The 26,477-nt window shown below is 30.8% G+C and overlaps 1 protein-coding gene and 1 pseudogene across 1 annotated transcript; both read right to left on the bottom strand.

Annotated features, from left to right (window-relative positions):
* Positions 1–1,412: 1,412 nt before the first annotated feature.
* On the bottom strand, positions 1,413–10,561 carry LOC128178527 (L-asparaginase-like; annotated as a pseudogene).
* Positions 10,562–10,709: 148 nt separating this feature from the next.
* On the bottom strand, positions 10,710–25,526 carry LOC128178523 (L-asparaginase-like). The gene is made up of 14 exons (XM_052845729.1): positions 25,266–25,526; positions 21,534–21,651; positions 18,405–18,513; positions 17,603–17,728; positions 17,054–17,137; positions 16,402–16,528; positions 15,738–15,850; positions 14,916–15,101; positions 14,697–14,810; positions 14,199–14,315; positions 13,625–13,720; positions 13,293–13,540; positions 12,934–13,033; positions 10,710–11,372 (listed from the first exon to the last, which is right to left on the bottom strand). The coding sequence occupies exons 1-14, from the start codon at positions 25,423–25,425 to the stop codon at positions 11,199–11,201; spliced, it is 1,872 nt and encodes a 623-aa protein (XP_052701689.1). The 5' UTR covers positions 25,426–25,526; the 3' UTR covers positions 10,710–11,198.
* Between the last annotated feature and the right edge of the window lie 951 nt (positions 25,527–26,477).

Raw genomic sequence — 26,477 nt, 5'->3', positions numbered from 1 at the left:
TGCGGGTATGGTATAGTTCTACATGGAAATTCTTTTAAATGTGTTTTTTTTTAACACCAAACCTCTATTTTATATACATTGTACCAAATGCCTTATGCCAAATTTGGATAAAACTGACCTAGCAGTTTATAGAAGAGAAAGACACAAATGCTGGGTTCAAAGTCATATGATTTTTTTTGCTCACTTGAGTTAAATTTATCTAAAGAATGTTGAGTTGTCAGCAAGTGCTATGATCCATATTAAACTTTCAAATATAATTTTGCTAAACATAAACAATTAAGGAAGAAAAACGAAACAAAATCAGAATGGTTTAACTTCAGCCTTTAAATTTTATGGACAGCTCTTCTCTACTATGAGGTTGTAATAGTCTACAAATACACGGACATGGCCATTCAGCTGTTAAATTGTCACATTTCACAATTGTCAGTTGTCTTTCCTTACGTTCGATCATCGCAATGTTGTCGTTTACTTTTCTCTTCCTGGCACAGTCTAGTGCTGTGTTTCCAAACAGGTCCTCAAACATCCAGCTGACACCACTGTGGAGCAGGAAGTGAACGGAGCGTTCAGATTCTGTATCAACCGCCTAGGGAGATCCCAAAAAGCAACTTTGACGATATTAAAATGAATAAAATATCCAGACCCACATCCTTAAAGATATCCTTTTTAGAGCAATTTTTTAAGAAAAAAAATGGGGGATAAGATAGCACAAATGGCCATTAGTCGTAAAAACACAATTTCAAAATTATAATTTTTCCACTTAAATCTACTTGATAATGTTATCAAACAAGTTTGCATAAGCACATTTTTAACTATATTTAGTTTTAAATATTTTAACTGAGGATGAGAAAAAATGGCTTTAAATTTTGGTTGTTTCGAACTTACGACCTAAAAAGCCTGATCATACAAGGTTTCCGATTGAATGGTGCGCTAACCAGTCACAATTAAATTTGTTGTTTAAATGTTACTTTGACATGAATTTATGGACGTTTTATTTTTCTCAACGTTCAAATGCTGGGATAAAAAAAATTAGATATCTAATTTATATTGGATCATCTTTTTAAGTGTTTGTTAATTAATCGGGTTGTTCACAATTAGGCCTTATTTAGACAAAACAAAAATATTGAGCACAAACCCATATGCATTCTATAAAGAATGGGTATTTAAGTCCAAAACATTACATTATTTTGAGGTTTTGATCCGCATATTCCAAGTATTGAACGTATTTCATAGTTGCAAATCGAGTGTATGTTCAATAATATACATTGTTTTGAATGATTTTTTAAAAACATATTTCACATTTGTTGACATTTAGTTTTCAATATCTTATATGTTCTTTTATAGGCATTTTACAAACCTTTTTACCCATTGTCTTCCCCGTCTTTTCTAGATGTTTTAGATAATGAATAGAGAACTTGTTAATACATCAAGTATTGCATTTCTTTAAAGCATTCTTAAAACAGAACCCATAACATGCAGTGCTGTGCGTTTGTCGTAGTCACATTCATCAAGTTGGCTCCTGCGGTCGTATAGGCCTGAAGAGTTTCTAGGTCTCCATACGCTGCAGCACTGAAAGAAAAAACCTACAAATCAACCGAAATTGCCTAAGTTAAAATAATCCTACATATTATCGTCTCTTCTTCCTGTTAAATATAACTAAACTAATTTTGTATGAGAAATACTAAAGTATCCAAAAAAACATTCAGGCGTTTAAAAAAAATGTTATTTTACAAAAACTAGTTTACAATATGGAAAAGATTTTCCGCAATATTAGAAGCAGAGCTCTATGCATGGTATATCTATAACTTTAATTTCACTATTCATTTATTTTCATTCCAATTTTTTACATAATCCCAAGAAAGTGGGGTGGGGGCAACTCAATGATAATTCAATTTTTAATATGTAAATTTTAAATAATTAGTTGCTGCCAGAAAAAGTGGGGCGGGGGGAAGGGGGCAGCCCCCAGCCCCCCCCCCCCCCCCCCCCTGATGCTACTTGCCTGAGGTTTTATAATTAGTTTTGACTCTGTCTTCATCAACAATTTTATGATATCTTGGTGTCTACCTGTAACTGCATCCTGTAGAGCTGTGATGCCATTATATTCCCTCAGATGTACTAAGGCTCCCTGGTGGAGGAAGTACTGTACTGCAGTCATTTGACCCTCTCTACATGCCACGTGTAATGCCGTACGCCCATTATGACTGTATGAGGACAGGTTACCTCCCTCAAAAACATTGAGGATCGCCTGAGCTCAACTATGAAAAAGCCTAATTGCAACAATAAACAACTAAACAAAATTGAATAAATCAACCATAGGCGTTCAAGCATATAACTGGTGGTTGCAACTAGTCGTTTAATCAAGAAAAGCTAGATCTCTGACAAATTTTATTATGTTAGTTTATTTGAAAACTTTTAAGAAAAAATGTATTTAAAGAAGAAGATAGGTGTTAATCAAAGAGGTATAGGTCATTGCAACATTCAGTAAAGGATCCCTGACACCCCGTGACTTCTACTTTCTACGACAGTACGTCACAATATGACAATTTAAACCCAATATGAAGCAGTTTATATCGCCAACATTTGGTGTATACATCTCTGTAAGGTAGTGGGTGAAGCTTCAATCTGCGGACCCTTAGGTAATTTTAAATACTATGTAATTTAAAACATTTTTTACTTTATATTACAATTTTGCACTATTTTGTAAACTCATTTTATAAAATAAATTTAACTTTAACTATAAGTTCAATGTGTTGGCAAATGCAAGAACTACTTTAGAAAATTTGTGAAGAGTTTAAACCTTTTTTAAAGTAAAAGGCGGATAAAAATAGATTGATCAACAATATTTTACGATCTCTACGGGCTACATACGAAGTTTTTTTCTTAATAAGAAAAGGGTTCGATGGTCGTGGCCCTTTTAGACTGTATTGATCCCCTTTAGAAGAAGAGATCTATTTAAGAATATACGAAAATACCTTAATTTAAAAGGCAAAATGTAAGGATTATTTCACTAAATAATTTGATAGTTATTTTAAAGAATGGCAAGACTCATCTTTTCACAATAAATAGCTGTATGTATTAAATTCGCATATTTCCCACTCAGTAAGCTTTTAAGTGTCTCCAAGGTTTGATTATCACCAGTCTGGGCTGGGGCGCACATTACACTAGGGCGCACATTACTCTAGGAAATACAGCATCTCTTTATTTCTTTATCTCCTACAATATACACAGAGTCATTCAGAGAACTTTACCTCCATCTTTGTTGGGAATCACATTAATTGGTCATCCCTAACGTTATCATTTACGTTATCCAATTGTTTTCAAATTATTGCTGGTCGTCAGGGAGGAGGTGGTAATAGTCTGTTTATAGTTCACATAGTTTTGTATGTACCCCAGTACTGCTAACACTAAATTCTTGAGCCAAAGTCTAGATTAGTAATGTTCTCTTCTGCTACCACGGTCATTTCTCCGCGCAAGTTTCTTTTCAGGATCTGAAATAAAAAAACAATAACTGCAGATTAAAAAAGAAAATTATAAGATTTTCCCTTTAGCAACGTTTTGTATCAAACACGACACGCATCGGACACATTACATTTTTGCTCTCTGATACTTTGGCACACACTCTGCAAAAGTAAGCATGTAAAACAAAACCTTATCTCATGTAGTTTACAACTTTACACCTTAAATATTCAACAGAAATTGGTTAGTTTTCTTTTTTCAGATACACAGATATAGAAAGAGATAAAATCAAAGACACTGCAACATCCTTGTTTCCTTAAACTTGGTTCACTGGATATAAAATGACAATATTCAAATATATGCTAAATATTTTCACAGTATTTAATGTTTACCATGCGTTTTTTGTCCAGTGCCCATGTCTCCTTGCTAAGGACATAACTCAGTTTGGTGAGGGCAGCCTCTGGGGTCATATCTCCTCCACAGATGACCCCAGCATCCTCCAAAGCCTTTAAAATCCAAAAGGGCAAGTTTTTTATCAAGAAAATATTTTACATAATAAAATACAGTTATATCTAATGCTTAATATTAGAAAGGACAGTAATTAAAATCTAAAAATGTAAAGAGAATTAATGCATGGAGCAGAGAAATTATGACAAATCTCTATATCTTAGGGTGATTTTTGCTAGCAGCTTGCTGAATTTATATATTAAAGGCTAATATTAAATACAAGTTGCTGTCCTTTAAAAAAGGACTACAATACGTGGACCATTTGCATGTGTTTCCAACGAAAACGTGAAAGCCTTAAGATTATCCGACTCTAGCCCTCTGCTTTTAACCACTAAATTTGTACATTGTATTACGTATACATGTATGTATAGCCCTGACTTTTTATCTCAGAATTTAAAGGATTCATACTTCTCAAATAATTATGATCTATCTATGAATGAAATTGGAATGTATAGTATCAGGCAATTCTACTATTTGCGCACACATTACGATTCGCACTACTTTGTTAACTATGCAGTGACAGCTTTGTGTAAATTAAAAATTTCATATTTTGATGCATTTGTTTTTAGATTTTAACTTTTATAAAGAGACATAATTATTCAATCATACTTAAATGCTTAAAAAATTTAATCGGGAAGTTCTCTAGCCTCGCCTACAATAAAAGTTAAGTTTAGCTACATGTGTATTCGGACAGTCTGACTAAAGCCAGCCCCTACTAATTCATTTCGTTGAATTCGTTCACAACGAAGTGAATTAGTAGGGGCTGGCTTAAGTCAGACTGGTATTCGGAAAACAACAAAACATTGCAAATTATGCTATATGATGCATGTTGTAGTTTCGGCTAATATTAACTTATTTCATAATACTGATTGTTCATATCACATGCCAATCATTTCTTTAAAAGGAATACATTCTTTCTGTACTGTTTACCGACAACTTTACAATTACAGCGCCTTTGAACTTATGTGTGCATATGGCACGGAATCCCGATCCCGATTCAGATAAAAGTGTGCTAACCTGGTTCCCTGAGCTACCATTACGCACAGGAACCAGGCTAGCTCATGCGCAGGCTGAATTTTCCCCATAGCACTCGGTTTAACCTCGCTTATATATTTTCTGCGTGGACCTCAGGGTCCACGCAATTAAAGGCTGCCAAAAACACTAAATTAGTGAGCGCCTGAGATTGTATGGTACGGAAATTTGAATAAAGACAAATAGCGACCCAGATACCTTTCCTGTCGCATTTGATGCCACGACACAGCCTTTTGCGCACTGTGTAATGTTAATTATAACCACTCCAAGTTCAAAAGCCTCCTTCAGGACACTAAATAGGTCAGGTCGATTTTCTGGGGCGTTTCCTTGTCCAAAGATCTCTAAGACAACTCCCTGCATTGGGGGTTGAAGGAATGTTTTGACCTGGAGATGAAATATGTGTGTAAATGATTATGCATAATCACTTTACCATCTATTTCGTCAATGTTTGACCTGACAAAGGAGTTATAGACATAAGCTACATACAGTCTGAGTTGTAATGCCGGGGAACATCCGCAGCAGTCCCACGTTCTGACACATGTTGGTGTGGACCCGGAACTTCTCCGTATACCTATCGCCCTGAACACGGCAGACCAGTCCACTGGAAGATTAATGGTTTGTTATTTACTGACCAAGTCGGACTGCTATACCGATATACAGATACATACAATATATAAGTAAATACGACATTCAAATTAATTTTAACAATACAAAAAGATACATGGAAGGCAAGATTAGCATCTTCCTTTTGACTCACACATGTATTGTCAGTATTTCAGTACATTTTCCTTTTTTAAATTAAACTTCACCTTGTTTGAATTGTGCAGTTTAAATAAATCAATCAGCTTAGATTCAACGCACGCGTACACAACTGCATTCATACAGAACAGAAAGGAAAACATTTAGGGATCGAATTAGGAAATCATTATAAGTTCCTGAACGGAAAATTACCATCAATACGTGATTCTAACAAGGCAATAGGTGGTATATTTGGAGATATTAAAGCAGAAAAGCTTTATTGTTCTGTTTCCTCGTAGAATCTTGTTAAAACACACCAACACCTACAATAAATCATTGCATTGAAAGAGCTGAAGGAAAGAGGTATGTTTGTGTTCGTATTTTCTTTTGCTCTTCATTTTGTTTATTTTTTTCCGCTATATTCAAAGTAATTCGACTATTAAATTTTCGTTTTATAGATATAGCAACCCTTCATGACATAACCCATTTGCTAATCTAAATGTTCTTCTGTATACACCGGAAGTTTTAGCAAGAGGGCAGATTTTAATCTTATTGAAAAGTTTTTTTCTGTATAATGGGAACCGATCTCAAATTGTTTATTTAAGATTTGTTGGTTACATTGATTCAAAAAGAAATGTTGCAAGCATGCCTTAGCTCAACAGTGAACATTAAAATAAAATACCTATAAAATCATGTTCAATAGAAGAACTCTTACTTTGATGTATTTTAAATTCTTTTTTATACACTGTGTTTATTTTCTCTGCATCTCTGCATCGTGCTTAAAATTACAATGTTATCAATAATATTAATATATTAAAAGATAGTATTGCTTTAAATCGGCAGTATATTGCACATAATGCTTATACATTACCTCTGGTATGTTGTACAATCCTGCAATGATGAGAGAGGATAAAAAGTTGTTTATCCCATCACTCCTGACTTCAAAGAATGGAATCTATAGATATCAAATGAAACGTACATGATTGTTAATGTTTATTATTAATACGTAATGCTGAATTTCAAGGAAGTCATAATAAAAAAAAAACCAAAGGTTAGAATGATCCAAATCGTCTAGAAAACCAAATGTTCAATTAAGACAATGCAGATCGTCAAAACCGAGCACTAGATAGAAAATAGCTGATTTATCTTTTAAAAAGGATATAAACCAGGTGATCTTAACTATTAAGTTGCCTTTTTGTGATAATGGAACTATATAAGCTTATAAGAATTCTAAGCATTTTCAATTACCAATAAATACATGTATTGTAAAATAATTTCTACAAAGCCTCTGCATGATTGTGTTTTTTACTCAGTTTCTTTGTATCAATATAACAAAATAAGAAACAAATTTAAAAAAATCAAAATTATTTTGTTACTTCATGAATTTACTTGCGATCCTGTCAGTATGATTGTCTTTCCAAGATTCTCGCACATGAAGGACAAAGCGGAAGCTGTGTAAGCCATGGTGTCTGTCCCATGTAGGACCACAAACCCGTCATAATGGTCATAGTGCTCCTGAAATTAAGTCTCAATCAATAAGTTTACCTTCAAATATGGTGTTGGAATGTTAGCAATCATAATAATCCCTTTTCAGGGTATTTAACAGTCGGAACATTACTCAACTTTCCGTGCAAACTCAGTTTTGAGACAATAACTATATCGATCAGTGTTATGCTTTCGTAACACTTAAAAGAATTTAAGAAAAAAATATTTTAAAGGACGGAACGTTGACCCCATCTTTGATTTGGAAAAAAACTGAAATGATTTTGTTCAGTTTGGATGTTGAATAATCATTTTTTTTAACTTACAATTTTTCCCCAGTCTGTCATCATTATATCACTCGAGTTAAGAAGAGGTTCGTATTCCAGAATTCTGTACATCACCCTTCTGCCTTTTTGGTGACTGCAATGAGATACAATGCACGTACAAACCTCTCTAGTATTTAATGTTTTGTGTTTTCTTTAGCAAAATTAAAGCAGGTTTTGTTATATATGAGAAAAATATATAATATTGACAGAGTTGTACACAACAATGCAAAATCTTTGCGAGCTTAGTTAAGCTCTAACTCTTTATTTGTTTGAAGATTATTGTTTCAATTTGTTTAAATAAACCATATGTTTAAATTAGGCACGAAAAACCATATACATGCATGAAAAAATGACAATAACAAACTGTCAACCATCTTATAAATTCACAAAACGAAATAAAAATTCAAAACAGAGCAACATGGACCACTAAAAAGATAGAGGTAGGATCAGGTACCTAGGAGGAGTTTATCAAATCATAGTAAGCATAATGAAACAAAATCTGAGGTAAATATTTTTTAAGAAGACAGTTACAGCTTAAGTATTTAGAAAAAACAAACTCAAACATGCACTTTTAGAAAAAAGTAAGTATATTAATAATTTCAGTTCTCTTGATAATGTAAGCAAAAATTAAAATGGTGTATTTAATTAAATCTGTATTTTTTAAGGTATAAAGACAGATTATAACCAAACCAAAATTTTATATGAAGATAGGTCTCTTAAATCTTAAATGTAAGTTACTAATTTCCTATTTAAGTATTTATTATTTAACCTATTCAAAACGGGAAACAAAACTATGATTTTTTAAAAAAAAAAGTATAATTAGAGGAATAACGTTAAGCATATATCTATATTCGTCGTACACTAATTCGAATCTTCTTGAATTGTTTAGTCTGCATATATATTTACACAATATTAATAAATCAACAAATTTTAAAAACGTGTTTAGCTTCACTTTTTTTTAAAATCAAAAAGTTACATACGGCATTACAAGGAAATCTTCCTCATTCCTTGCAAAATGTGTATCGGCATATTCCTTGTCGTGAAACATAGAAAGGGTCCTCAGCTTGTTCACCAAGACGCCCTCCTTGTGATCATAAACTATTGAGTTTAAGGAGAGCTATTGTTTAACTTTTTTTAAATATGCCTCGTGATATAATTTATAGAAATCGCAAAAGGTATATTAAAAAAGTCATTTTGTGGGTGTATTCTTTTTGGACAATGTTGTTTTCTAGCTTTGTTAATCAGATTTACTCAATAATTTTGAAAAATTCCAATTCTCTGACAATTATGATATCTTTTCAGTCATCCTTCTTTGAATATTATGAGGTGATAATTTCGGTCGGGGCGTGATCAAATCAATCATAAAGCTCTTCGAGCTTTGTTGGACTTCATCACGCCCCGACCGAAATTATCGCTTCATAATACTCAAAGTATGATTCCTTTTTCCTTAAATATTACTAACCACGTTTTCCTAGAATACTCATTTACTACTTTTAAAACAAATTGTATTTACAAGTAAAGCATAAAGCACGATATGCCGAATTAAACATTGTCCACCCACCCAAAATGGCAGTATTTTTCAAGAGATAAATTTGATACTGAAGTTTAATAAAGTGTTTGATAGACGGACTGGCGAAAACGGATCATGACAAAATACGTGAAATTTATACAATCACACTTAACTATCTCAATATGTATTAAATTAGGCCAAAAATATGAAAAATTTACATATGCATTTATAGATTGATGCAGTTTATCAATGAAAAAAAAAATCATGACTTATCCTGTGATACCAAATTAACCTTCCATTCAACATTATTTAAATAAAACAAGCAGATTTATTTTTAGACTTTTTAATTTCTAATTTTAGCCTACACCTTGTTACTGGTTACATATGGTGTATAAAACCACCGAAGTATAAAACTAAGCAATCGACATTATCCATATGACCATTACTTCTTTTAAAATACGATAGAAACAGAGGACAAATTATTTTTGCAAACCTCCGCTGTCATTCATTTGCATTCCAATCGTTCCGCCCGTATGAATTACCAAGACCCTTGATCTGGGTTCTGGATTAGATGTATTCAGCAATGATGTTGGCAATGTTGGATACTTTTGCGAACCATGGTCCTGAGATGCCTTAGCTTCTTTCGTGTGTGCCATCCCTTAAATTTATTTGATGAACTGGATAAACGAAAAAACTGTCAACCTAGAGTTAAACAAACTTCTATTATCAATAGTCGATAGACATTCTTATCTCTAGATCAAGGTCTAGGACAAATGTTTTTGAGGATGCGTAATGATATTTATGATAAATATGTTTTACCTGCCCTTTTCATCTCCAAGTTCACATTGTTTTAAATAAAGTAACGAGCAGAAATATTGAATTTATATATTGTATCAAAGTAATCAATAAAAGAAATTGTGCTGTACTCTTTATTTGAATATCAAGCATCCTAAATCAATAAATCATATACGTGTTTCAACTTTACAAAATAAACGCAATAAAAATCACAGCAATTTATACAACTTAAATTAACCATTTAAACATCAGATACATCCCTTATCTCAAAATTGTCCCAGTTTTCTAAATATATAGGAATAAATATTAAAATATTATCATTTCATATTATTTTATATTATTACAGATAAATGTAACCGTATGCTTATGAATTTTGAATGTTACAAATAAATCATCCATTTTTTTTTAATTATACAAAGATGTAAAAAATAAAAACTTTACTGAAAAAGGAAAAGGCGATAGTATAAACAGAGAAAACAGATAGATTAAACCAAAAAAATCGTAAGATTCACAAACGATTAGGAAAAGTAACGCACAACAGAGTTATATACACGCACAAAACGAAAGTATTGATCCTTTAATCAAAAACATGTAATTATTATCGTTTTACTAGATTCAAATTTATCCTAAACCATCGTTTATTCTTTCCTATTGATAATCAGTCATTATGAGTGCATCCAGTAATTCCGTTGTGTTAATCCTATAATATTGTGTGCGAATCATATCCAATCGTTTATCTTTAAAAAAAAAAAAAAAAAATATATATATATATATATATATATATATATATATATATATATATATATATATATATATATATATATGTGTGTGTGTGTGTGTGTGTGTGTATATATATGTGTGTGTGTGTAAAAATGAATAAATCAGTTGTACCAATTTATACTGTTGGCACAGTAAAAAAATAGTTATTGTAGAACATTAAAGATAGCGCTATTGCACGTTGGTTGCGTGACCATTTGACACAAAAGATAACAGTCCTCATGAGTTTGCCAGAAGATCTTCATTTGTACATTGCAAAGTTTAAGATGTATCACGTACGAATTAACACGTACAATCAATTTCTTTTATTTTCAACTTAAAGTACACATGTACGATGAACAAGTAAAAATTTGAAGTCCATTTTAAAGCAATGGTCAATATGAACTAATTATAATCAGCATCAATGATATTTTAACGAAATGATTAAATGTCTCATTTTCAACTTAATTTTTTCTTCATCTAATGATTCTGCAAATGATATACTAAATCATCTCATAAATTTTAATTGAAAGGTTCTTCTGTACTTACTTAAACAATAAAAATAATGTAAATATGTCACATTAACTTTCAAATCTAAATTAACTAGTAGTTTCAAGTTGTTTTTCCTTTTGTTCGATCATCTCAATGATCTCAGTCACGTTTCCTTTCTTGGCACAGTCCAGTGCCGTGTTACCAGAAATGTCCTCCATCTTCCAGCTGACACCGTTGTCCAAAAGAAAGTGAACGGAACGTTTACAACCAGAATCTACAGCCTAGGTGGGAAATCAAAAGAACAAGTCTATTATAAATGGCGTTGGGCGAATAATTGGTGCTCTCGAAATTAATTCGAGTACTATTAATTATCTTAAAGGGGCATGGTCACGATTTTCGTCAAAAATCAAAATTGAGTGTCATTTGATGAGTCATAAGTAAGTTACAGAGCTTCTGTTAACATGGTGAAATACCGGTTTTGGACCTAAGATGAATGTGTTAAACATTACGTTTAAGGTTAGGAACTGTATCTATTCATGCTTAAATAGAAAAAGAAGATAGACAAATCAGCTTGAAAAAGACTGGTATATTGAACCTATGTACACAAAAGTCTTGTTTACGTGACGAAGAATTGTAAGACCCGTATCTTGCTTATAGCTCTACGATTGAATCTCAAATTTCATTTGATCTAAAGAAATACATTCCTAAAGCAATAAATATAAAAAAATAATAAAATCATAAAAATAGAATTTTACCAAAATCGTGACCATGACCCTTTAAATAGTAATCTTTGAACGACAAGCCATGACAAACCATCATTTGAAGATTACGTCTTAAATTTTGTGGATATCAAATATAGAACAGATTTGAGACACATGAAGCATTCACATATATTTCCAATGCTTCATAAAGAAATCCACCCATGTTATGAAGCACTTAAGGATGACGTTTACTCAGAATGAAAAAAAATTCCACTGATGATAATGAAACCCCATCTATTGTATGTTATAGACCTTTGATTGTAGTGTTATTTTTCACTTTCAAAAAAGTAGGTCAATGACCTACTTTTTGAGTAAATGGCCATTGAATATTTTTTGAAAAATCAAGAAAAATCCCATAAAATTTTACACTACAATTGACATTTTCTTAATTGTAAATATATTTCAAATAATAAAGCACTTTAAAAAGTGTAATACATTTTATGAATGGCAGTGGCACTAAATAGGTATAAAACATTAAGATTTCAGCTACAATTTGAAAAAATATTCCAGTCCGAATTTCCTCTATCAGTTTTCAAATTCCTACCCATTTTTGATCTAAGTTTACAAAAAATTGAATGATGATAATACAAAAACATTTATAGCATTGAACTACTTATATTGTCCTTATTCTGTTGGCATAAAATTTATATTAGGTAAATGATCAAAATTTTGAGATATGGTGTCTTTTATCGTTTTTAAACATTTTTTAATATTTTCGCAATTCGTGCCATACAATTATTTTAATGAATAAGTGAGGTAAAACCAGCAGAAAATATGAAAAATTATATAGACTAAAATATAAAATCTTAACTTTCAATATTAGAGTACTTCCAAAAATGTTTTAGCGGAAAACAAAATCTGCAAAATTTTGTCCGAATTTCCTCTGTTTGGCTAAAAGTCTATTTTTGTTTGAGCCTAATTACGTAATAAAGTAAAAATTTCAAATGTTTTGTCAATAATAATTCATTTTATTAATACTTTTTTTGTTTAGAACAAATTTTACTCATTACATTGAACTTTATAACAATCCGAATTTGAGAACTCAAATCCTGAGTAAACAACACCCTTAAATGAGACTTACAACATGCAGTGCCGTTCGTTTGTCATAATCACATTCACTCAAATTGGCCCCAGCATCTCTGTAGGCCTGAAGAGTCTCTATGTCTTCAGAGGCTGCAGCACTGAAAAATAAATTTCAGCAATTATAGAATTTGTCAAACACGATTTTTAAAAAAAGAAAAAAAAAAAAAGAAAAGCCATATACCCTTGGGTACCTTATTTTTCTATCAAATCGATTTTTATGAAAGAAATCTTAGATATATTCAATACTTGCAATAACCGGTACTTTTTATTAACAGTTTCTTACATCAAAAGTGTGTTTTAACATGAGGAAAGAGTATGAGATAAGTAATGAATCAAATCTAATTATAGTGGACATACCAGCAGAGCTCCATGGCCAAAAGTATGGGCTTTATAGTTAGTTTTGCACCTGTTTTCACCAAAAGTGTTATAATATCTTGGTGTTTTCCCATTACTGCATCTTGTAGAGGTGTGATTCCGTTGCAGTCCTTCAGATGTACCGAGGCTCCCTGGTGGAGCAAGTACTGTACTGTAGTCACGTGACCCTCTTTACATGCCACGTGTAATGCTGTACGCCCATCATGGTTTTGTGAGGACAAGTTCCCTTCCTGAACAGATAACATGAATAAACGACAGGGGTTTGATATTTTTAGGACTTTTTTTTCAAAAAATCAAAATGTTTTTCCACTCACTAGGTTTCTTAGTGTCTCCAATGCTTGATTGTCACCAGCCTTAGCTGCTGCACACATTAAACTGGGATACAGGGCATCTCTTATTTTCCTAATCTCCTGCAAATATTTCCAATTTTAACCATATTCTGCTATTTTTTTCGTTTACAATAATACATTGATAAATGAATCTAAGCATCATACAAATTCTTTGACTAATTTTTGAAAGCAGTGAAATTTTTTACAGTGCATTCCATATGAAATTGAAGAAAAGATGGCCAATTTTCAAACCAATGTAAACACAGGCTCATCAGAGTTTATTATGATTTTAAAATTCTTGTAGATTATATAATTAATTTTTTTTATTTAATGAACTTCAACTTCAAGAATAACTTGCTGTCTGATATATTATCACAATGCTCGTATAGACTTTAGTAAAAATCTGTATGCTTAAAATACTAAAAAGATACTTTAAATGCTAGAAATTATTACAAACCGTAACAACATAAAATATTTAACAGTATATCAGTATTTTGTTAACAGTCATTATTGTTACAATTGCTATATTGATTTTTTGATTAGTTATGTGTACATGTACCTCAGTACTGCTAACACTCAATGCTCGAGCCACACTCTCAATCAACTCAAAGTCCAGAATAGTGATATTCTCTTTAGCTACCACAGTCATTTCTCCTCGCAAGTTCCTCTTCATTGACTGTAATTGAAACATAACAAATATGGTTTCTTCAATGATGAAAAGCTATTCCTTGCATAAAAACGTTAATCAATAACATTACATTTTATATATTATTTTTTGAATATAAGTTTGAAATTTATCAAATTTTATTTTCTCTGTCATGAAATGAAACATGAGAAAGCTAGCCATCAGTTTTATCATTATTATCAACTAGTGCAATGTCATGATTGTGGTGACGTTTTGGATTAAAGGATAAATTATTTAACATTTGGATTTCAAAGAAATCAATGCATGAAAACAATTTCATTTTCTAAGTTTCTCTATAATATGTTCATGGTTGATTGCACTTATTCTGAAAACTGATTCCTTAATATAAATGCAGCTATTTCTAACTTTCACCTTTCGTTTTTTGTCCAGTGTCCATGTCTCCTTGCTAAGGACATAACTCAGTTTGGTGAGGGCAGCCTCTGGGGTCATATCTCCTCCACAGATGACCCCAGCATCTTCCAAAGCCTTTAAAATCCAGAAGGGCAAGTTTTTTTTTTTATCAAGAAAATATTTGACATAATAAGTTTAATATACAAATGATGATGAATGAGGTTAAGTCTATCATTTTACCTTTCCTGTGGCATATGAAGCATTGACACAGCCTTTGATACACTGTGTAATATTAATAATAATCACTCCAATGTCGGAAGCTTCCTTTAGAATATAAATTAGGTCAGGTCGATTATCTGGGGCATTTCCTGATCCGTATGTCTGTAAGACAACTCCCTGCATCGGGGGTTGAAGAAATGCTTTGACCTTGAAAAAAATATACCGGTTCCTATCTTAGGCTGTAAAGAATCCAGTTAGTCAGTTTTATTCCATATTTTTTTTCAAATTGTAAAAATTTGTACGAAGAAATTTTTAAAGAAAAAACCCTTATAAAATAACACTTTTACGATACAGTATTGTATAGTCAAAGCAAACCTCTGAACGATTTTAAGCGGCAATGTCATGGTTTGATCTAAATTGAATTTTTCCAGTTTAAATGATTCAAAAAATTTGAATTGTAGATGTCAATTTTGATGCGAGATAGAAAGCTTTCAATTTTTTGTTATATAAACAAGACTCGGGTCATGTTTTAAATTCATTTAGGTCGCTGGATAGAAAATAATCGATTTAAAACAAAATGAGATGTGAAAATGAATTTTAGCTCAAATAGCGACTATGCCCCTTTAATCTAAAAAGATATGAAGATAATCTATGCATTACATTTTTCAGAAATGTACAAATTTATACGATTATTCAAACACGTAGTATTCTTAGAACGTAAAATATAAAGATCAGAACTAAAATTAAAAAATCTTTACATTAATTTCCTTTTAAACTTTCATAGATAGTTATGCATAAAATATAGTATTACAGATTGTGCAGTTCTAGAAGTAAAGAACATACGGTTTGCGTGGTAATGCCAGGAAATATACGCAACAGTCCCACATTTTTACACATGTTTGTGTGGACTCTGAACTTTTCTGTTCCCAGTGGCCTAAAAACTGCAGACCAGTCCACTAAAAAAATCATTTAACAAAAAAAATCATATGCCTTTATCGTTTAACTATAATTAGGTTCCATCACAAAAATATACTTTAATTCATGTTTTCAATCAAATTTCTAATTGTAAAGCAATTTAAACTGCAATTTTCATTCTAAATCTTTTATTGTGAAAATGTAATTTACTTTAAAAATGACAACAACGATTATGAGTCATAAACTTATGTTACTAATTTTGCTGTTGTTTGGAAAGCTATTTAGACGCTCTATGTGAAGCAAAATTACATTATCAGCGTATTGACAAAAGTCAGTCTCTTATATATTCTTTTGTAGATAAATCTTTCATCTGATATGATTTAATGATTAATTTTAAGCTAAATTGTCGTTAAGGTTAAAGTAACATGAAGAATTATCAAAAAGTAGGGTTATGCAGCAATTTGTTTTAGCTCATATTGTTTAAATATTAACCTTACATTTGACTGATCGCAAACGTTTTCAGAGAAAAGGTTAAGGTCAAAGACGGAATAAATAAGGACGACCAAACCAGATCCAAAATGAGATATATTACCGTCAATACGAATCTCTAAAGTAGCAATGGGTGGAAGGTTTGGAGAAGTAAAAGCAAAGAAACTCCCAGCGTCATGCTTAATTGTTCTGTTTCCTCGCAAAATTTTGTTGTCAAAACACACCAACACCTTATAGAAACAAAAAAATTTAGGTTTTTTATGAAATTTGTACTTTATATAAATTGACATTAAACCATACCTTTAAGGTCTTAAGCAATGTATCTTTATATTGATAAGTAACTTGGTGTAGATGTGCAATTCATACATCGACATTGTATCCTCTAGTTAATTACTTTCAAGCTATAAAACATGCTTTCAAAGAAAGACTAAAAGTAGATACATGTATGTGTATTCCCAATTACGTATAGTATCTGAGGCTTGGACGTGTTTTTAGACTGTATGTTCACGCCGATAGCTTATTAAAAAAATATGAAATCATAATACAGTTGCGGGGGTCATCTGTATTTGTATTGTAATAAATGTACATCATAACAAGATTGTACCAAGAATAAAAACAATTGAAAAAACCCGCAAAGAAAATGGTAACGACAAAATGTTGCTCCATCTTGTGCAGCATGTGTAATTCCTAATGCCTACTCGATACTTGTATACGCTGGTTTAACAAAAGTATAACAATATGATTAAAAATATTACCTCTGGCATGTTGTACAGCCCTGCCATGATAAGGGAGGATGAAAAGTTGTCTCTTCCATCTGTCCGGACCTCAAAAATTGGAATCTAAATGACAAAACAAAATGCAACATAAGTGCAAAATCATTGTATTAATAGATATCTCAAATTTAAAAATATAATAACTTAACTTGAAGCTGATCTTTGAACAATAACATTATATATATATATATATATATATATATATATATATATATATATATATATATATATATATATATATATGTGTGTGTGTGTGTGTGTGTGTGTGTGTGTGTGTGTGTGTGTGTGTATAAAATCTTTTGTATAAGACTTGGTATTACTGGCTATTCACTAAAAATATATTTTTAAATACTTGAATTTTAAAACACCACCACTTTAATTTTACAATTTCTTAACCCTTACCTCTTAAAACCTTAAAATTTCTTAATATTTGGGTGATTTTTGCAAAGGTTTATCTTCCATACAAAGCATTGCTTTTCTTTTTTTTTTTATAAACAATTTAAATTTTTTAAAAAACACTGGGCTCTTTACCTGTGATCCTGTTAGTATGATGGTTTTGCCAAGATGCTCGCACATGAAGGACAAAGCGGACGCTGTGTAGGCCATGGTGTCTGTCCCATGGAGTACCACAAACCCGTCATAGTGGTCGTAATGTTTCTGAAATTAAACTTCAATTTTGATTTAACGGGCATTGAAATAATTACTTAAATTTGACATATAAATTGCATTAAATGGCTTTAATATACGTAAAATGGTGTTATGCTGACAAACACGTCTTAATTTTATCCAGGTATAAAAATATACATTCCTTGAACTTTCCAATATTGCTTTCTACGTAGAACATATCATGACTCTGAAACTGTTTACACTGTAAAATGGTGCATTCTGTTAACTAGTAAGTACAACATTGATGTCGACCAAAACTTTAGCTACATTTAGAGCTCTGACTTACGTCAGACTCTTAATTTTTTTTGACATACTATCCATTTATGAAGAATTTACCTTCTTTAAAACGTTCAGTATGGTGTTTTACGAAAGAATTTACGACCAAATTCTATTTGTTCATTTAGTACCTAACAAATAAGCTAAATTTTATCAAAAATATTTGGAGTGATATAGTCGAGAAGAATTTGTTTTTGCTTTTAAAAAATCCGCATTGATGACCATCACTGAAAATTTAAAGGTTTACGACTTCATCGCAAGTTCTTTTGTAGAAAGCACTACTGTTTGACAGTAATTCCTTCATCAGCATGCTGGGTATGGTTTTTTTTCCTGCAATGCTCGCTACCTGAACATTCGCATAAAACACCAAAGAAAGCAGTATTATCCTTACGAATAAGTCGGACGCAATTTTTCCCCAATCTGTTTCCATCATGTTACTTGAGTCTAGTAGTGGTTTGTACTCCATTATTCGGTACATTACCCGTTTGCCTTTTTGATGACTGCAATAAGATATGATATATTTCAAAAAATTTGTGCGCACGTAACAGTTTCGGGGGGGGGGGGGGGGGTTCAGAAAAATTTACGTAGAACAAAAAACTATAGTCAATTATACGTCAATTATCTTTTCATACTTACAAATGCCCCTTGATTTTACAGGGGGTTGAAATTAACCAGACTCTTATCTTTGCGAGCCATAGCAATACTACATGTACATTTAAAGCAGCAAGAAATCAGAACAAACTGAATTAAACACACTTTTTTTTTAACTTTGAAATCATTTTAGGCATTGATGATAATCGGGATTAAACATCTATTTACAAGTTTAGAAGGACAGATCATTCAGTGAAATCTTTTTGAGGCTTGTATTCTAAAAAAGAATTCGTTTCAGAGAAACTTTGGACCATCAAAATTGAAAAATTTTCGATTTTGTTTAAAATTATCTCATTATCTTTTTGAAGTTCGTGCGTAAAACATATTAACAATGGTACAGAAACACGAAAAGCTTAACACCTCCACCAAATGATATTTCTACATTACATCTAAATTGCTAGAAGGCTTGATATATGGAGATCTAAGGAATAGTTAAATAATTTTATAATTACAACGTCTGAAAAAGAAGGAAGATGTAAAATATATTAGCTGACATGTTTCAGACTAGTACTTTGTATAAAGATTTCATGTACTACAATCAAGTATTCTTTACAACGAAAACAGTAAAACTGAACTGGAGGCGGACAGAATTCTTGTTAAAGCTGTCCGTTTCTTCAATCAAATTTTTGTGTAATAAAAACTGTAAGAGTATTGGAGTCATACAATGCATTTTTCAAAAGATATGCACACATTCTCATACATTTACATCCACCAAGTATGATAAGAGAGCATTTAGCATTGTAGTAACCACTAATGATATAGTAATTACTGATGATATGAGTTGCATTTGTGGTCAGAACCCTGACAATTAAAAATATAATTTTATCATTAAGGAACTACTTTGCCGTCCATTAATGACAGAGTTTCAAAATTTTTTAGTGTATGTTCAAAATTCACACCCATAAATGAATAAGAAGAAAAATGCATAACAGCTGCATTCAAATAAATACATGTATTTTATTGTAATGATGTTGAATGATGGATAAACTTAATCCATTAATGATACAATTAGGAATAAAATAGTACTGTTTTGAATTTTGCTTTTTTGCATGTACCTCTAATTGTATCTAAAATTTTTGAAATCCATCTATTAGGCAAGATCCACTGGGCCAAAACCAATAGAAAGATACCTTTATTGATCAACGATGAACTTCTGAATTTTTTAATTTATTATCTTTGATATCATATATCCTTCTTAGCTAAACGACGCAAAAATGCATGACTTGTCCATCCACTAAGCAAGGCCATCCACTAGACCTTATGTAATAGAAAGATATTGCATTATTGGTCAAAGATGTGGTTTTTTTAATTGTCCACTTTGTTAATAATCTTCACGTATCTACATGTAATAAATTCTTCTTGGCCAAAGTAGAAATAGACATGGACATATAAAAAAAAGCATAATTTATCCAAGACTTGATCAAAATAGTGCTCTTTTATCATAATAATTCTAGCATTGATGATTTAAGTTCATCTATAATAAAACTTATACCAATAATAGTCAACGATGTACTTATTTTGTGTTTTATGTTATAAGTGTTTGAAAAGTTTTTTTTATTACATTAATAAGGACGTCTAGGTAGTACGTTAATGATAAAAGTGATTCATTAATGATCAGGATTATGACTACTAATGTAACTTAATATCATAATTATATCATAATTTGATATTTAATCATTGGATGTTACTTCCACCAATAACGATTCAATTCTATAAGAAATAGTACTGTTTTAAATTTGCATTTGCATCATTCCTAAACATGGATTTTTTCAAAGTTGATTGCATATCTATCTATCATCCAATTATAATATGTCGAGAAAACAAAATAGATAGAATAGTAATAATAGAATACATTGGTACAAACAACATTAGTAGCCCAACCACAAACACTTGTAAGTGACATACAAGACGGACTCCTTGACACATATATTCACTGTCGTACATACCTGATCGTAGTATGAATTTCTTTTTAAATGTCTTTAACTGGTGACAAAATATCAAATAAAGAGTAATTCAATATTTATTATTGTATGCATTTTGAAAACAAGAATTGATAAAATTTTAGGAGAAATTATCAGCTAACATTTTTAATTTTAAGAAATACTGCTTTAAAAAAAATGGTAATAGAAAACGATTTCAATGCATGTATAATGCTAGGACAAACATATTTATTTTATTTAAAGAACACAAATTTATGTAAAGTTAACATTTTGCATCATTGTTCAATTTACAAGATTAAATGTTTAAAAAATCAGGCGATTCTCTCCAGTTTGAATTTCTTTAAAAAAAAGAATTTAAATTCTAAAATCATGTTGCATTAATTCGAAGCATTTCGAATTATTCAATGAATTTTGACCAATACCGAAATTATTCAATTGTCTGATGCCAATACCGAAATTTTTCAATTTTCAATTACTAGTAACGTAGACCAATTGGTTCATTATATATCTTATTTTAAAATAAAATTACATTAGAAGGTAATATTTAAAATTAATAATTCCTTTTTGTGAAATTATGAAACGGACGTATTGTGGTATACATAGTTTCATAAAAAGCCTTTTCAACAATGATCTTTACAATACTTTACATTTTTATGTTGCAGGTCTATAATTTTTTTAACATCTTAGCAAAAAAGTGTTGAGACGCAAGTCGTTGGTATATTGCATAATCTAGTAAATTTCGATTTTAAAAAAAATATTAAGCAGATAGTGTTACATATAGATTTTAGTTATTCTTGAAAAATGCACTGTCTTTATATTACTGATATAGTTTACGCGTATGACACTTGTACAGTAATTGTAATTTTAATATATTATTTGATATTTTATCATTTCTTTATTTTTCTTCATTTATTGGGATTAATACATACGGCATGACAAGGAAGTCTTCTTCATCCCCTGCAAAATGACCGTCAGCGTATTCCTTGTCATGAAACATTGGAAGAGTTCTTAGTTTGTTCACAAGAAAGTCTTCCTTCGGCTCATAAACTAAAGGTATAACAGAAAAAATGATTTATCATTATGAACCATTGCAAAATCGTTCGTCTTACTATTCTAAAAATGATTATAAAAAGAGCATTACATGCATAGCTTTTAACTCTCTAAAAGAAAAAATATTGCTATATGAACTAATTAAAAAAAAAACTATGAAGAAATTCAAAAGATTGAAATAAACAAAACATCTATTGCAAAGAGCAACAACAAAATTACTATTTACATGAGGAACTTATCGGGTTTCTTTTCAATTAAGAAGAATTCTTCCTTTGAACAGGCACATTTATTTGCACTAACATTAATGCGGAGAATGATAATATTACATGTATTAGCTAGTTACATGCATATTTCTATAGTTGTAACGCCATGCCCTGTTGTGGACCTTTGCTTTAAAATTTTGTTTTACTTAGCGTAAAAAATCAATATCAAAAACAATTTGTCAGTTTTGCTTTCTTTTTTTTTTTGGGCTTTATTACGTTTTACTTCTTTAATTATAAATTTTGCATCTTTTTCCCTTCATTCATTCTAACTGTGGGGCTTCTTGTTAATCTTTCCTCAATAAATTTACATTTGGAGCTCTTTTTTTTTTTTTATTAAATTCAAAATATTTCCTTCTCGATTATTCATGATATATGTATCTTATTGCAAAACATTCAAGAGAAGGTACGTGTATTTCAAATGTGTTGTAATTAAGACTTCAATATATATATATTTAAAAAAAAAAAGGTTTTTAAAAGTTTGCATGGTATAATACGTGTTATTTATTTAAGATTGATCATAAGCTAAAGGTAGATAAGAAGAAAAAAATAGATTTATCAATATGAACCATTACAGAATTGTTATATGATATCAATTAAAAGCCTATGAGAAAAATAAAAGATTAAAATAAACAATACATATATTACAAACAGCAACAAAAAATTACTATTTACACCAATGAGGAACTTATTGTTACTCGGTTAAAAGGAACATTTTTTTGGCACAAACATTAATGCTAAGAAAAATAATATTACAAATTAGCTAGTTACATTTCTGCATTGTAACCCAATCAGCTAGCTTTGGGGTATATTGTACAACTTTGTTAGGGGCTTTTGAATTGTATTTTTGTTTTGTATCATTTTTTTTGGTAAACTATTCTATTTTCTGAAATATAAAAGTTTGCCTTTTCTCCCTTCGTTCAGAGTAGCTGTGAGATTTTTGGGCAATTTTTCTTCAATATCTACAGGTAACTGTTTTCCCAGAAAAAAAAACAAACATAACAAGCTAACGCGGGTTATGTTTTATTTTCTGCAATGCTAGCTATCGTCGTATCTCGCAGGAATCATATAAAAAACAATTTAATGTTTAAATGTTCACTCGACTACTGCCCTTTTCCAAACCTCAAAAATAAATAAATGTTTGTTCTGCTACTGAGAAACACAAAATTTGAATCTTCTTTGAAGCGTGAACATTTGTATGGATTTTTAGATCCACAAAACACATCTCCTAAGTAAAAAATTAAGCTATGTTTTGTGCACGTATTGACAACGTTTTGTGTTTTATTGCAGATATCTTTGGTCTGAGCTTATATAATCTGTGTTTGCTGTCCCTGATAAAGCACTCATAAATTTCTATCAATGTACAAAGCACACGTTTGAATGAGTATGTGACGTAATCAATGACTCATCGTTTACCAGAAACAATCTTCCATTTCTAGGCAATCAAACTCCATCATGAGACGGTAAAATCTTTAAAAAAGGAAAGCTGCATACATTAAGGAAGGAGTCTTCTCGTTATCAAACATACTAAATTCATGAAATTTTGACATAGTCAAACGGATTATATTACCAAATGATTCTATCAGTTTAATCAAATTTGACCTTTTTGTTTTCTTATAAAGGTCAGGTCAAGGTCACTACCTTTTTCCTCAACGTAAAGTATGATAAAAATAAGAGTAGCTCTTTGTACTTCAGTAGACATTTGTTTAAGATTTAAAGATTCTATTCTTCAATGAAATGATAGAATATCAGAATGTCTATCAGCTTATACTACTTAATTGGAATAAATATTTATGCTAAAATTGATATTGCTTAGCCCGCATTTCCTCTAATTTTCTTAAATTTTGAAGAAATTTTGATTATTTTTTTATGCTTCTAATAATATAATATTTCTGATTTTTATGTATTATGAAGACTTCATATAAAGATATATATTGACAGAAAAGCTAATATATTGACCATTTAATCAGAGAGAAAAACTGACTTTAGTGATTTTTTTCACAAATATTAATGTATAGAATGGGCGCCTTAAAAAGCTTATAAAAACGTAATTCGAAAGGCATATCATATTTTAAAAACATATTCTGAAACTCAAGTATCATATCATAAGTTCACATTAGTAAAAAAACACCAACATTAATGTTATTGTTTTTAAAATGCTAAAACAGACTCAATATTCTGCAGCAATTCTGAATTGCGAAATGTGATATTTTCCTACGCCAATATTACGCCAAAAATATAGTCCTTGTTAGATTCTAAAAATTGTTTACTTTTTCTATGCCAAGTTGTATGATAGTAAAAAAGAAAGAAAAACATACTATTTTAATTTCCTTTCATCTTGATTTAATGAACAATTAATCAAATTTTCGTTTGACAAGTCGAAAATTAGAAAAGACTCCTTCTTTAAGTATAAAGGTGTTCTAAAACTAACTCTATTACATCTAAGATTTAGATTTAGCTTTTAGGCAGCCCCAAATGTATGAAATTATGCTTGGCAAAAGCAGGTCAAATGCCAATTAAACATTAATTTATTATTTTTACAAAGTATTATTTTTACTGCAATTGTGTATGCTAACAAATTGATTAATGCAGGTTTGCATTATAAATTTATAATAAAGAAATAACGAATATTATTAACTGTACATCTATTTGTTGAACTGTGATCCTGATTGAATTGATAATTCACAAACATTCTGGTAGCTCATTTCTATCACTGGTACACACACATTATAATTTCTTCAATAGACAGATGAATTTGAATTGTCTTCAGAAAAATTTGTTCAAATAACTTCATGTTCATATCCGAAGAACTTGGTTTTTTTTTTAGTTTTGTTTAATTTTCAGGCATACTGTTTGTCAGAAGAAGTATTGTCAAACAAAAACATTAAGTAACTTATTGTGTTTACTGTACTTAGTTTTCTCCTGTTAAAATTACCCAACATTCTACCTTCATTAAAATCATAGAACAATTAATCCCTAGCAGCACTTATATTCTGACTCGCAGCCTTTTCATCAAGTCAGTGTACATTTAATTTTTTTGTTTAATTCTACAAGATTTATTTGTGTCCTTCATGTAGCAACAGGAAACACTACATATCCTTGATACGGCATAGAAAGCCTTTTTTCTATATTTCTGTTTGATAATTAATTTTTTTTTTCCTGTTTCGTTTTAGTAGAATTTAAGCAGTACTCTTTTGCAATTTTTCTCAAGTTTAAGCTTTGATTTTTTTTAGCCGAGACTAAAAAAAACTATTAACTTAATTAGCACGCAAATTCAATTTCTTGATAAATAATTTAACAATGTCATTAACATTACTTTGAGGAAAAAAATGAACAATTTTTTTTCCAAACCTCCTTTTTCATTTGTTTTCATTCCAATTGTTCCACCCGTATAAATAACTAAAACTTTTTTTGGTTCTATTTCAGATGAATCCATCAAAGACTTTGCCAATTTAGAGCGACTTTGTGAAACAAGGTTTGTTGATGCACTAGCTTCTGGTGTGTCTGCCATACCGAATCCTATGAGATTTGTGTGCAATATTCAGAAGGAAGACTTATTCGCCTGAATAACGACGCAATAGTTTAACCACGTAGGAAAAAAATCAAACAATCGGGAGTTCAAATTTAAAAAGATAGCGTTACATAATATGTATTGATCATTCATGTTTATCTAAGTCCATTTGAGAAAATGTTGTAAAGCTGATTGCTGAAATGGCAGTAAACGTGATATAAAGGGAAAATATTGGAAGCAGAAACTTAGGACAGAGTAATTAAATTCATTTATGAAACCCTGGTCTGTGGTACTGGTTATTCTTTTTCTCTTTTCATTTTTTTAGGGGTAGCTATATCGGCATAAATTCTGAAAGTTCTCTTCAATTGTTTACATCTTGTGGGCAAAGAACAACATGGATGCTTATTTAAAAAAAAAAATAACGATCCCTGTGTCATTCCGCTTATGATAAGGAAGACAATTCATGTGATCCAATGGTTAAACAAGTATATTCTAAAGAATTAATTTCTTTTCTGGTAACGGGTATTTACCGGACAAACTAAGTGCATCATAAGGATGAGCAAAGACGCTTCCACTGAAATGATTAAAACCAAGACTCCTGGCGGTGGTCTCGTAGGGTCATAAAGTGAATTTGCCTCTGCAAACTGAAAATATGTTTAGGGGTGCTCTATTAAAAAGAGATGTTAATGACTTTTGGGTGAGATGTTCTGATTTCCAGTTGTGGCTTTATTGGTATGCAAAGAATAATAAATTACTTCTGTATACTGGTAAATATTCGTCCTGTTTTATATTCGCCACTTTCGTAACCGTTTGAATGGAAGAATTTACTTCTCCTTAACTATCTCTCTAAAACACAACTGTGTCTGGGCAAATTCAAGATGGATCAAACCCGTTTACGAATGTAGAAGGGAGAAAAAACAGATGGCTAATATAACCCTTATATATTATCATTTTTTTCGACATTGGTCATTCAAGAAGGAGTTATATAAAGGATTTTAGTGCATGGTATAAAAAGTTTTATAGCGATTGTTTAGACTTTTAGTTAATAGGGA

This window comes from Crassostrea angulata, chromosome 3 (genome assembly GCF_025612915.1).
Source record: "Crassostrea angulata isolate pt1a10 chromosome 3, ASM2561291v2, whole genome shotgun sequence".
In the NCBI taxonomy this organism is placed as follows: domain Eukaryota; kingdom Metazoa; phylum Mollusca; class Bivalvia; order Ostreida; family Ostreidae; genus Magallana; species Magallana angulata.
This window is presented reverse-complemented; position numbering and strand designations above follow the sequence as displayed.

What these genes read in the sequence shown, in the direction of transcription:
- LOC128178523 (XM_052845729.1), bottom strand. Translation starts at nt 25,425, where the DNA reads ATGGCAGACACACCAGAAGCTAGTGCATCAACAAACCTTGTTTCACAA. An exon ending in TCATACTAACAGGATCACAG is followed by an intron (nt 17,138 to 17,602) that starts GTAAAGAGCCCA and finishes TTTGTCATTTAG; the next exon opens with ATTCCAATTTTTGAGGTCCG. An exon ending in TGAGTGTTAGCAGTACTGAG is followed by an intron (nt 13,721 to 14,198) that starts GTACATGTACAC and finishes AAATATTTGCAG; the next exon opens with GAGATTAGGAAAATAAGAGA.